This window comes from Symphalangus syndactylus, chromosome 8 (assembly GCF_028878055.3).
Source record: "Symphalangus syndactylus isolate Jambi chromosome 8, NHGRI_mSymSyn1-v2.1_pri, whole genome shotgun sequence".
In the NCBI taxonomy this organism is placed as follows: Eukaryota; Metazoa; Chordata; class Mammalia; order Primates; family Hylobatidae; genus Symphalangus; species Symphalangus syndactylus.
Window position 1 is genome coordinate 22,926,577 of NC_072430.2, and position 12,782 is coordinate 22,939,358.

Below are 12,782 nucleotides of genomic sequence, written 5' to 3' on the forward strand. Positions count from 1 at the left end.
ATGGGAGGAGCTGTACAGCCATGCTGAAAGGGCGGAGAATGTGGTCATTTCTGTAATTTACCCCAAGTCCCTTCACATCATTGGTTAAGGGCTGGCTTCCCCAACATTGTGCACCCTGGGCAGAGATGGACCTCTGTGATCCTCTGTAGCCAGGGCAATCCTGTGGGATGGAGCCTCGGGGCCCCTTTGGGAGCTGTGGGAGTCAGCTCAGCCAGCATCCCAGGGAGAGCCCTGTAGGAGTGCAGCTGTAAAGGAAAAATAAGTGTGAAGGTCAAACAGCCCAGAGTGGGACTGATGTTGAGGTCAGAGGCCAAGTCTAAACAGGCCTTCCAGAAGTCAAGTGTGTTTACTTATCCTCACGGCCAGGCAGGTGCCATGTGGCAGATGCCAGGTCAGTGTGCATCGGACAGCTGGCACCTGATCTGGGGCCAGGCACACAGTAGGTCTCTGGAAATGGGTATTCTGCAGTGGCCTGCTTCTCAGGAGCCCCAGCCCCTTGCCCATCCTCACAGGCTCTGCTCAGTCCACCTGGGGGCTGAGGAGTCTGGGCTCTGTGCTGAGAGGGACATAGCTCCCTGGAGGAATGAAACTTCTCTACCTGTATGGAGAAGGCCCATAAGCCAGGGAAATGCAGTGTTGCTGAACTTCTAGAGTAATCATACAGTCACACCCTGAGTCCTGGGTGGGAAAGGAAGGGATCAGTCATGCAAGAGGACAAAGGGCTTCATAATTGAGGATCAATGGCTCAAGCAATGACCCAAGAGCCACACCATCCTATAACGCTGACTCTGGCTGACTCTCCCATCTGAAGAGCAGCAAACTGAGGCTCAAAGGGCAGACACGACCTGCTCAGGACCACAGAATGAGTGGAAAGCCCGGGGCCAGACCTGGCTCCGGTCATGGACATCCCATGCTGCTTCCTCGAGTCCCTCCTTGTCCCACACTCCTGTAGCAGCGCTGTACCCTATCCTGACCACAAGAACAGAGAACCGACACTAGGAGAAGATCACCAGCATCTTTATTTTTCATGCTTCCTTAAATAATTTTGGGAGTAGGGGACTTGCCCTTTGGAAGACCATCATCCAGAGGCCCAGGAAAGTCATCTCCACCAAGACAGCCACCTCCCTGCCTCAGTGTGGTGTTCAGCTGGAAGGGGGTGAACCCAGCCAGGCCCCAAGAGCTGTCCCAGCAAAGCCCAGGATAACTTTGGATGTCACAGAGAGTCCAGCTGCCCCTGGGGAGAAAAAAGGATGAGCACAGGACACAGGGAGGGGTAGCAGCTCCTAACAGGGGGTTGGAGGCCAGAGACTCTGGGTCCCTCCAGAGGCCTGAGGCCCAGGCAGCCCAACCCTGTTCCCCACCTCTGCTTCCTAAAACCCTAGGATTTCTGCTTTGGGAGGGGCTGCTGCAGGCCACTGCCCGGAGAGGAGGCAAGAACTCTGGTGGGGAATCCCAGCAACAGGGCAGACCCTCTGAGAAATGGCAGGTTCCTTATCTTCCAAAGGGCCAGAGAGGGGAGGGGACCTGCCTGGGTTTTGTAGGGTTCACCAGGAACGCAGATCTCCTAGGCTGCACCCCTGGTCCCACCTCCAACCAGAAGAGGGGACAGTGACAGAAAGACAAAGGGCCCAGGAGGCAGAGGATCACGGACCTGCAGGGAGAGGAGAGGCCTCCCTGGGGTTCAGCCTTGGGGCTGGATCATCTCCTGGCTCTGGTCATCCTGTCCAGAACACTCACCCGCTGACTGCAGAATAGCCACCAGACTGCCCGCGGCAACTCCGCCCCCACTGGCAATGGCTGCTGTAGACATCATCTTGGTTGCTATGGAGGATGCGGCGATTCCTACTGAGGTGAAGCCCATGGCACCGAGTGCCACGGGCACAGTCCCCATAGCCACAACTGCAGGAAGTGGAGATTTGGGGTTGGTCCCATGGGACGGAGTTCCCCAGACCTCCCTGACATCCTCCTGTGTCAATGAGGAGGAGGAGGGGTCTGCTGTGCTCTCAGGAAAGCCTCTGAGCAGGGATGGGATCCCAAAACAAGGGCAGTCAACGTGTAAAACAGCCAGTGGACCAGCTCCCAGGATAATCTGAATCCCAGGCTTGTTTATGCCTGTTTCACAGACACCATCGAGGGCTCACTGGCCCTCCCTGGGCCTCTGTTCCCCTAATGTAAAATAAATACATTGAAGCAAACAGCAGTCTTCAAACTTTCCCTTTTGGCAAGGAAAATATGATCTCTCCAAGCAAAATGTTGACAGCAGACAACATCAGAGCTGCTTTTCTGGAGAGGTGAGGGGATGGAGGCCCTGAAGGCCCTGCAGCAGCATGCGGGGGTCCTCTAGGGCTCCCCAAAATCTCCAGAGCAGTGCAATCAGAGAGCCATCTGCAATCATAGCCACATTTGTTTTCTGTACTGTCTACTAGGGTAGCCACGTTTAGCACTTGAAATGTGGTGCAGGTGACAGAGAAACATTAAGATTTTCTTTAGTTTTGGCCATTGCATTGGAGGACATTGCTTTATAGCAGCTCAAAAGCTTCTGACTCAGTGGATGGGCTACCAGCATTTGTCAAATAATTTTGAGGAATGAGACACAGCTCAGCTGACATACTCCCTACAAAAGTCCCCAAGGATACCATGGGCCCTGCTTTAGACGGGGAGGAATCCCAGGCTCTGACTGCTCAAATGACTCATCTGGGGTTGCATGGTTTGTACTTGGTGGAAGCTGAGAGTAGCCCCAGCTCTGGCTGCCTCCGAAGCCCTGTGCCTTTAATAGCTTTGCTTTGCTTCCTGCTGCTCTAAGGTTCCCATCACTCTGTCCACTCCACCGCTACCCAGCTATGTCTTGGAGAATCCTGGGTTTGGTCAAAGCCAGTTTCTCCCAGAGGCTCAGGGCTGGGGGGAGGCGGGGGATGGGGGCTTGAGTTCCTTCCCACAGAGACTCACCTCCTCCGACCACAGCTGCTACAGCAGCCCTGCCTGGAGACAAAACAACAACAACAACAAACAAACAAACACAAACCTATGACAGTGGGTCCACTCTGATACCCCCATTTCAAATTCAACTTTGCTATTCTTTCCCTCTTCTGAAGCCTCCTACCCATCCTAGGCCATAGGTCAGAGGTGAAGGCCCCATCCTCAGGGCTCTGCACATGGCACCTTCTGCAGGAAGCCTCCCCAGGTCCCCACATCAGAAGTCACCTGTCTCCTCTGCCCAGCCTTGTGGCTGCACCCCCTGCAGCACTGGGCAGAGCATGCCTGGGCCTCTTGAGTTGTGTTGAGCTCTCAGGGCTGGCAGGAACATCTGACAATGGCTGCCGCAGGGGCAGGGACTGGGGTGCTTCGGCAGCTGGGACCAAAGTTCTGGAGACTTCAGGGCCTGCTGAAGAGAGCTCAGCCACCTCCCCAGGAGCTCAGGGAGGCCAGAAAGACCCACCCGTTGCAGCAACACTGACTCAAAAATTCATGGGGCCACTTGCATCCTGAAGGGATCAGCTCTCAAGTTTCCTCCTTTAGGGAGAAAAAAGCTCCCCATGTCCCATGATCCTGTACATGCTCAATCCTGCCACCTACAGCCATCAGCAAAGAGTGCGAGGCAGATTAACTCAAAGAGAATAGCAGTTAATACCTCGTAGTGCCAAATCCATTTTTAACCAAGGGAGACTTTACTGAGAGGGACCTCTAACCCCCTAAATCTTAGGAAGGACTCTAACCTTCCTAAATTGGGCCTCAAACCCAAGTTTGGTCAAGCATCCTTGCAGGACTGGGATTGGGGTGCAGGGCTCATTTTCTTTCCCTTCCTTGTCTTGCACAAGGGACACAGCCTCATTTCCAGGACATTAGAGGGTATCCCAAGCAGAGCCTTTCCCACCCTGATTCTGTCACTTCTTTAATTTTCTGTATTCCTCTCTCCACAGACTTCACACTGAGACTCTCACTTTCCTCTTTTTTCTCTTCATTCATTCTTTCATTCAAAACATATTTACCAAGCTCCTGAGCACTGACCCAAGAGAAAAAGATAGACACATCCTTGTTTCATGAAATGTATTCCAGTAGGGGAAAAGGACAGAAACAAGCAATTGCAAAAAAACAATAGTACATATCTACTAAGTCCCTATTTGTCACCAAACTAAGGCACATCAAGGTTAATTAACTTGCCTCAAGGCCACAGCTCTAAGGATTTCAACCAGGGCCACTGGTCAGAGATCATACTGTTAGCCACCAATCCATGCTGACTTCCTGCTTATCACAAATATAGGAGTAGGGCTCCATGCCATTTGTCAGCTAGTGTAGAATGTTTTGTACTATAAATCTTCTATGTGGGATGGAGGGATGTTCGCCATACAAAATGAAGTTCATAAGAAATGCAGTCAGCGCCAGGCGTTGTGGCTCACGCCTGTAATCCCGACACTTTGGGAGGCCGAGATGGGCGGATCACGAGGTCAGGAGATTGAGACCAACCTGGCTAACATGGTGAAACCCCCGTCTCTACTAAAAATACAAAAAAAAAAAAAAAAAAAAAAATTAGCCGGGCGTGGTGGCAGGTGCCTGTATCCCAGCTACTTGGGAGGCTGAGGCAGGAGAACAGCGTGAACCCTGGAGGCGGAGCTTGCAATGAGCTGAAATCACACCACTGCACTCCAGCCTGGGCAACACAGCGAGACTCCGTCTCAAAAAAAAAAAAAAAAAAAGAAATACAGTCAAAAATTTTGATGAAAAGGAGGATTTTGAATTCCTCACATCTCCAAGAAGGGCATTTTGATGGGAAAAGTAATGCTCCTGGTATCGGGATGTGTTGGAATTAGATTTTCCTGGCCAACATGGTGAAACCCCGTCTCTACTAAAAATACAAAAGTTAGCTGGGCGTGGTGGTGTGTGCCTGTAGTCCCAGCTACTTGGGAGGCTGGGGCAGGAGAATCGCTTGAACCCAGGAGGGTGGCCAGCAAAGAGTGAATGAAAAGCACAGCAGAAAGGGAAACCCCTTATAAACTCATCAGATCTCGTGAGACTTACTCACTACCACGAGAACAGCATGGGGGAAATTGTCCCGGTGATTCAATTATCTCCCACTGGGTCCCTCCCACAACATGTCAGAATTATGGGAGCTACAATTCAAGATGAGATTTGGCTGGGGACACAGCTAAACCATATCAGGTATTCTTCAGTTTTTCTGTAAATTGAACATTGGAATAAAAGCACAACAGAGTTTTTCTTAGAACACTGATCTCTTTAACAAAAATTTGTAAAGGGTTATAAAAGGTTTATGAGAATCTTGCCTCATAGACAAACTGATTAAGATTGATTTGTCTGTAAGGTTTTTTTTGTTTTGTTTTGTGCTAATTTTTTTTTTTGTATTTTTAGTAGAGACGGGGTTTCACCATGGTCTCGATCTCCTGACCTCGTGATCCGCCCGCCTCGGCCTCCCAAAGTGCTGGGATTACAAGCGTGAGCCACCGCACCCAGCCTTGTTTTGTTTTGTTTTTTTTTGAGATGGAGTCTCGCTCTGTCGCCCAGGCTGGAGTGCAGTGGCACAGTCTTGGCTCACTGCAACCTCCGCCTCCCGGTTTCAAGCAATTCTCCTGCCTCAGCCTCCTGAGTAGCTGGGATCACAGGTGCACGCCACCACACCTGGCTAATTTTTGTATTTTTAGTAGAGACAGGGTTTCAGCATGTTGATCTGGCTGGTCTCGAACTCCTGACCTTGTGATCCGCCCACCTCGGCCTCCCAAAGTGCTGGGATCACAGACATGAGCCACTGTGTGCGGCCAGGTTTTATTAAGAATTGAGTTTGACATCAATAGTACACTAATGCAAAGGTGAAATCTGGCTTTCTCCCTTAAACAAGATTTTCTTTTTTTTCTTTTTTTTTTTTTTTTGAGACACAGTCTTACTCTGTCACCCAGGCTAGGGTGCAGTGGTGCAATCTCGGCTCACTGCAACCTCTGCCGCCCGGGTTCTCCTGACTCAGCCTCCTGAGTAGCTGGGATTACAGGCACCTGCCACCACGCCTGGCTAATTTTTTTGTATTTTTAGGAAAGACGGGGTTTCACCATGTTGCTCAGGCTGGTCTTGAACTCCTAACCTCAGGTGATCCACCTGCCTTGGCCTCCCAAAGTGCTGGGATTACAGGTATGAGCCACTGTGCTCAGCTGATTTTCATGTTATATTAAAAAAAAAAAGATTTTTGTTTGCCTTTTGAATAAGCTATAGACAAAAAAGGGAAAGGAAAGAGACAGACTGTTTGGAAAGCTAAATCTTCCCTCTACTAATGAGTAAAGGTTTTGCCTTTTAAAAAATTCTGAGTTACTGTTTCGGCTAAGTAAATGACTTATGGTGACCTGGGATTTGATTTTATAATATCAAGTGTTTTAAACCTTTGATATTTGACAAAATTTCCAAAATCAAATTATAAATTACGTCTTCTTCTGACCTCCTAATTAGTCTTTTAGATATTAGGTCTCCTCAAGTCCAAAAATGACATATTTGCCTTATTTGGTATAAAAATCATATAGGAAGCATGGCTAAATATGAAATGGTTGGCTGTTTGGCTTTCTTGGCTGTATCTGTATAACTAAGTTATTGGTATGTGTTCTAAAATTATGGGAAACTCCTATAATCATGATATGACTTAGTGTATGCTACTAATAGTTACCATTGTTATGTAAAATTGTTGTATGCCATAGAAGTAACCACAATTTCTAGCCAATTGTGGCTATAATAGTGGCTGTCCTAAAACTTTTTGTCATCCACAGGCAACTGTTATCTTGTTTTGATCCTCTTTGAAAGGTGACCCTTAATCAGCTACAGGACTTTGACAGATGTTCTTGAATGCAGGTTTCTGATAACTTTGGACATTGTGATGTTAGAATAGAGAAAATCTTTCAGGACTTTCATGGAGAGCTGAAATGTTCATGAGCATCAGACAGAACAGGAATTAAGTGCATGAACTAAACTAATAGAAGTCTGAACCAATCTTTTTGACTTTTTGCTGATCTTTTACAGAGCCAAAAAAATTTTTATTTTGAGCTATTTACAACTTTTGATAATTGAGTAAAGTATGCTCCTGTGAACAAAATTTGGAGTATATTTGCTTCTCTCTACCTGATTTCTCCAGAATTTGGAAACTGCATATTCTTAATTTATGGCAATATAGTTATCTGCATAAGTACAATAAGAATCCATTTTATTTTGCAACTGGACACAATTGGAGACATTGGTTATTTTACCAAGGCTTTGACTGTAATGATGTGCTTTCCTTTAAGGAATCAAACTTGACTTATAGAGCCAATAAAAGCCCCTTGGGAAAACTAGCCTCATACCTTGCCTACACAGTCACTGTACAGGGTTCCTGACCAAAGAGTATCACTTTCCGACAGGCCCGAGAGCCCCAAGTTATCTTGAAACCTCTTAAGGAGAGGAATTTACCCAAACTCATAGGTATCTGCTACCAACCCATGGCTGGCCTCAGCTTTAAAAATGTCTTATCTGAGATTCCTTTTATGGAACAAAGTTCCACCAAAGTCAATTTAAAAAGCCTATGTGAAAAATAATCATTCTTGCTGCACTTTATACAAAGTATTGTATTATTATACCATAAATAAACCAAATTTGTCGAATTATGATTTGTTTTATATTAAAATGAGGACTGGAGAGAGAAAAATTAGGTTTCAAAAACTATGGCACACCTGTTATTAAATTCTAGTCTCATCAGTTGTTTTTGAGTTTTTTTCTGCAATTTAGACTGACCCTGCTTATTACTGTGAACCAATCAGTGATCTCTGGCTGCAGCTCAGAAGAAACAAGAGGGATGGGTAATGTAAAAATCTGGATCAATATTCTAATTCTGAGCACATATTAGAATCAGCTAGAGACCCCCGTATCAGCTTGGTTCCAACAATTGCCCAGTTCCTGGAAAGCCTTCTTATTCAGTTTACTTGGGATAATTTTGCTTATTTTACTTTACTGTTGTGGAATATGTTGCTGTTGTACTCTTTGTATAGAAATGTAGGATGAGCTTACTCAATGTTTTCTTAAATTGAACACTTACTAATCTTCCAGATATCACCTTTTGTCAGAACTCAAGAGTTCTGAATGGTCCTTGCCATACCGACACTTTCTGACTGAGCTCCACTCTACCCTGAATACAAGAGACCCTAATAGTTAGGCAGGAATATCATCGCCCCTATTCAGTCTGAAGAAGTTACAGAAGATGGATCTACATACTTCTACAACCCTTAGGCTTAACGGTTTTCTTGTAAAAGGGAGGGGGGAATTATGTCAGAAGCATTTGAACCAGAGTGACTCCATCTTGAATAAGAGCTGGGTAAAATAAGGCTGAGACCTACTAGGCTGCATTCCCAGGTGGTTACACATTCTTAGTTACAGGATGAGATAGGAGATAGGCACAAGATACAGTTCATAAAGACCTTGCTGATAAAATAGCATGCAGTAAAGAAGACAGCCCAAACCCACCAAAACCAAGACGGTGATGAGAGTGACCTCTGGTCATTCTCATTGCTCATTATATACTAATTATAATGCATTAGCATGCTAAAAGACACTCCCAGTAGCACCATGACCATTTATAAATGCCACGGCAACATCAAGAAGTTACCCTATATGGTCTGAAAGGGGGAGGAACCCTCAGTTCCAGGAATTGCCCACCTCAAAAACTCATGAATAATCCACCACTTGTTTAGCATATAATCAAGAAATAACTATATGTATTATCATTCAAGCAGCTCAAGCTGCTATTCTGACTACGGAATAGCCATTCTTTTATTCTCTTACTTTGTTAATAAACTTGCTCTCGCTTTATGGATTCACCTGAAATTCTTTCTTGCAGATATCCAAGAATCTTCTCTTAGGATATGGATCGGGACCTCTATCCAGTAACAGCTGCAGTGAGCCATGACCCAATCACTGCACTCCAGCCTAGCCAACAGAGCAAAACACTCTCTCTAAAAATAAAAATAACAAAATAACAAAACAAACAAAAAAACACCATGAACAAAGTCCCTCGTGGTGAAAAATGGATTTACCATGAAGGTTAAGAGACAAGTGACATATTGAGGGGAAAACAAACCAAACAAAATAATACCTTTGCACGATTAGTATCCCCAACTCAAAGAGAGTTTTTCTTATGAATCAATTTTTAAAAGGAACTGCCTTTAACAAGGAACTCCGAAGACTAGGAGACAGCTCCCCAAGACAGAATTACACATGACTAATAGACACTTAAAAAGATGGTCAATCTTACTAATAGTAAAAGATTTAAAGGAGGTAACATTTTGTATGTGTGTCACATGCATCTATTAGTCAGAGTTCAGCTGCAGATAACAGAAGTCACTCCAGCCAACTTAAGCAGAGTGGGTTTTAACACAGGGAATTAGGTGACTATAAGATTGCTCCAGGGGGTGGAGCTTGCAGTGAGCCGAGATCCAGCCTGGGCGACTGAGCAAGACTCTGTCTCAAAAAAAAAAAAAAAAAAAAAAAAGATTGTTCCAGGATTGGAGGAGGAGGGTCTAGGCTGATGTGCCAGGAATGGCCCCACCCCTAGAATGTGGCTCCACCCTAGAAGTGGGCCACCAAGAATGCTTCAGCCAGTGCCATGATCACGAAACTGGGATATCGGGAAGCCACTGCCACACCTGTTGGCTCTGGGGCATCTATGCCAGTAAAATGAAACCTCACCTTCTGCATCTCGCATAGTAAGGTAAGAAATGGATCCTGGGACTCTGCTTCTGCTACTGCAAAAAACCAAGTCCCTACTACAATGCTTGGCAGTAGAAGCAGCAGAAGCACAGCCCCTGTGTCCCTTCCACCTTCACATCCTTGCACAGGGGAGTCAGCTTGGCACAATAGAGGTCATTTGCAGAACTGGCATATGGGGAAGCCAGGGGAATAGAGTCATTAGCTTTCTATCCTTGAGGGTTCACAGCAGAGCATGAAACAGAGCTGAGTGACTGCATCCTTATGATCTGCCTCAGGAAGCAAATAACTGGAACACGAGGTGTTTGCATGAGGCAAGGAATAGTGATCCTCATTCACTGCTGGGTATGGCGTGTTCTAACCCATACTTTCTGGTCAGCAATTTGACAGCATGTAGTGAAAGCTTATTTGGTTTAGAAATTTTACTTCTTGGAATTTATCACAAGAAAAGAATCAGAGATGTGCACAAATATCTGCACATGAATGATGATCACAGTGTTTTTGATGACAGCTATAAAAGCCATCAGAGTCCAAATGGAGTTGCTTGTGTTAAAAAAAAAAACGACACCCGGCCGGGTGCGGTGGCCCACGCCTGTAATCCCAGCACTTTGGAAGGCCAAGGCAGGCGGATCACGAGGTCAGGAGATCGAGACCATCCTGGCTAACATGGTGAAACCCCGTCTCTACTAAAAACAGAAAAAATTAGCCAGGCTTGGTGGCGGGTGCCTGTAGTCCCAGCTACTCGGGAGGCTGAGGCAGGAGAATGGCGTGAACCCGGGAGGTGGAGCTTGCAGTGAGCCAAGATGCGCCACTGCACTCCAGCCTGGGCAACAGAGCGAGACTCCGTCTCAAAACAAAACAAAAATAAAAACAAAAATAACAAAAAACACACCCAAACTCTGACAAACACAGCTAGGGAAAACCCAAGAAGAGAGGATTTTCACACTTTTGTATGCCTGAGAACAAAAACTATCATCTGCAAAAATTGCAATCTTGCACAAAAGCCATCACAACCTTACACAAAAAATACTTCCATGGGCACATCTGCCCAGAAACTACCTGCCCAGCCTCAGACTGGTGTCACCCTTGCTGTTAATTCTTATAGCCGAACATGTTGTTATTATTATTATTTGTAAAAGTAAGTTCTTCTAAGAGTAATTGATTAAGGCTGTTGTCTTTTAATTGCTTTCTAATCTGGCTTCAAAACAAGTATGTAATTGTCTTCATTTTTCCTTTAAAAACTTTTGTCTTCCTTTATGTCCTTGAATATGTACATAGTTTACTATGGCATGAATTTTCCCACTGCCATGCTGTATTCTCAAATAAATGTCATTTTCTTTTAGAGGGCTTCTCTCTGTTTGTTATTTAGGTTGACACAGCAAAGTATGCAGTAATAAAAATTGAATAAATAAAATTTTATACTCCTCTATAAATAATAATATGTAGCCACTGATGATAGAAGCAGAAATGGGTTTACCTCGAAGCAAAAGATGCCTGAGTTCAGGGACCCTCGCTTGCACTGGTTCCTTCCAAGACCCTAAGAGCAGCTCCAGCCATTGCTCACTTTGTTGTTGTTGTTGTTATTATTATTATTTGCAAAAGTTCTTCTAAGAGTAATTGATTAGGGCTGTTGTCTTGTAATTGCTTTCCAATCTGGCTTCCCTCTGCCATACTTCCCCTGGTTTGGGGTGACATTGTAGTGTTACTGGTATTTTGTATTATAACTCTTTTTTTTTTTTTTTTGAGACGGAGTCTTGCTCTTTCGCCCAGGCTGGAGTGCAGTGGCGCAATCTCGGCTCACTGCAAGCTCCGCGTCCCGGGTTCACGCCATTCTCCTGCCTCAGCCTCTCCGAGTAGCTGGGACTACAGGCGCCCGCCACCACGCCCGGCTAATTTTTTGTATTTTTTAGTAGAGACGGGGTTTCACCGTGGTCTTGATCTCCTGACCTCGTGATCCACCCGCCTCGGCCTCCCAAAGTGCTGGGATTACAAGCGTGAGCCACCGCGCCCGGCCATAACTCTCTTTTTTTAAGCTCTCTGCCCCGCCAATTACGTAAGCTTCGGGTCCCTAAATAGACTGGATCCGTCCCTGGTTATAGATTTATATTTATTGGCAATGGGGAATGGTTCATTAGATATTGTTGAGTGAAAGAGGCAACTTACAAAACAGTGGTAAAGAAAGACCTCATTATATTAGGCGATTCTCGTATTGCTATAAAGAAATATCTGAGACTGGGTAATTTATTTAAAAAAGAGGTTTAATTGACACACAGTTCTGCAGGCTTTACAAGAAGCATGCTGCTGGCATCTGCTCAGGTGCTACGTAGGCCTCAGGAAGCTTACAATCATGGCAGAAGGTGGAAGGGGGGCAGGCACATGAGATGGTGAAAACAAGAGTCAGAGAGAGTTGAGGGGAGGCGCCACACACTTTTAAACCACCAGATCTCACAAGAACTCAGAGCGAGAGCTCACTTATTATGAAGCGGATGGCCCAAGCCATTCATGAGACATCTGCCCCCATGATCCAAACACCTCCCACCAGACCCCAACTCCAGCATTGGGGATTACAATTCAACTATGAGATTTGGGTGGGGACAAATATCCAAACTATATCACCCATGTAGAATGCTTATACATACGTATGTTTTTTGGTGCTAGATGAATTACAATGCCTCAGGCATAAGTCACTTTTACAATAAATGACAATACCAAAATGGTTCCCATTTAAGAAATAGTTGCCAATTAATTTTTAAATTAAAATATAATTGTGTTCTGGGTAGGGATAAAAACTAACTGGAAATGGGGATGAATGAATTTTCTGGGGTGACGGAAATGTTCTTTATCTTGTTTTGTGCAATACTTATATGATGATATGGAAATGTTAAAATTTATTGAACTGAAAAGCTGCACTCTGCATTTTATTGTACACTAATTATACCTCCATATAATATATATAATTAAAATAATCACATTAAAATTGAAATATTGAAAAGAAAAAATTACACTCAGTTCCATCACCTTAAAACAACTACTTAACACTGTGGGATGTTTCGCCGAAATGTGTTTTCCCC

The 12,782-nt window shown here is 45.2% G+C and overlaps 2 protein-coding genes across 2 annotated transcripts in view; both read right to left on the bottom strand.

Moving 5' to 3' along the window:
• The window catches only part of LOC129487492 (interferon alpha-inducible protein 27, mitochondrial), a 39,836-nt gene that overhangs the window by 22,838 nt on the left and 4,216 nt on the right, over positions 1-12,782 (bottom strand). The window lies entirely within an intron of this gene.
• On the bottom strand, positions 918-4,468 carry LOC134737286 (uncharacterized). Its single transcript, XM_063643993.1, has 3 exons — positions 2,947-4,468; positions 1,738-1,899; positions 918-1,234 (listed from the first exon to the last, which is right to left on the bottom strand). Exons 1-3 carry the CDS (start codon positions 3,189-3,191, stop codon positions 1,036-1,038), a joined length of 606 nt encoding a protein of 201 aa, XP_063500063.1. The 5' UTR covers positions 3,192-4,468; the 3' UTR covers positions 918-1,035.

What these genes read in the sequence shown, in the direction of transcription:
- LOC134737286 (XM_063643993.1), bottom strand. Translation starts at nt 3,191, where the DNA reads ATGTGGGGACCTGGGGAGGCTTCCTGCAGAAGGTGCCATGTGCAGAGC. An exon ending in AGCAGCTGTGGTCGGAGGAG is followed by an intron (nt 1,900 to 2,946) that starts GTGAGTCTCTGT and finishes CACTTCCTGCAG; the next exon opens with TTGTGGCTATGGGGACTGTG. An exon ending in GGCTATTCTGCAGTCAGCGG is followed by an intron (nt 1,235 to 1,737) that starts GTGAGTGTTCTG and finishes TTTTCTCCCCAG; the next exon opens with GGGCAGCTGGACTCTCTGTG.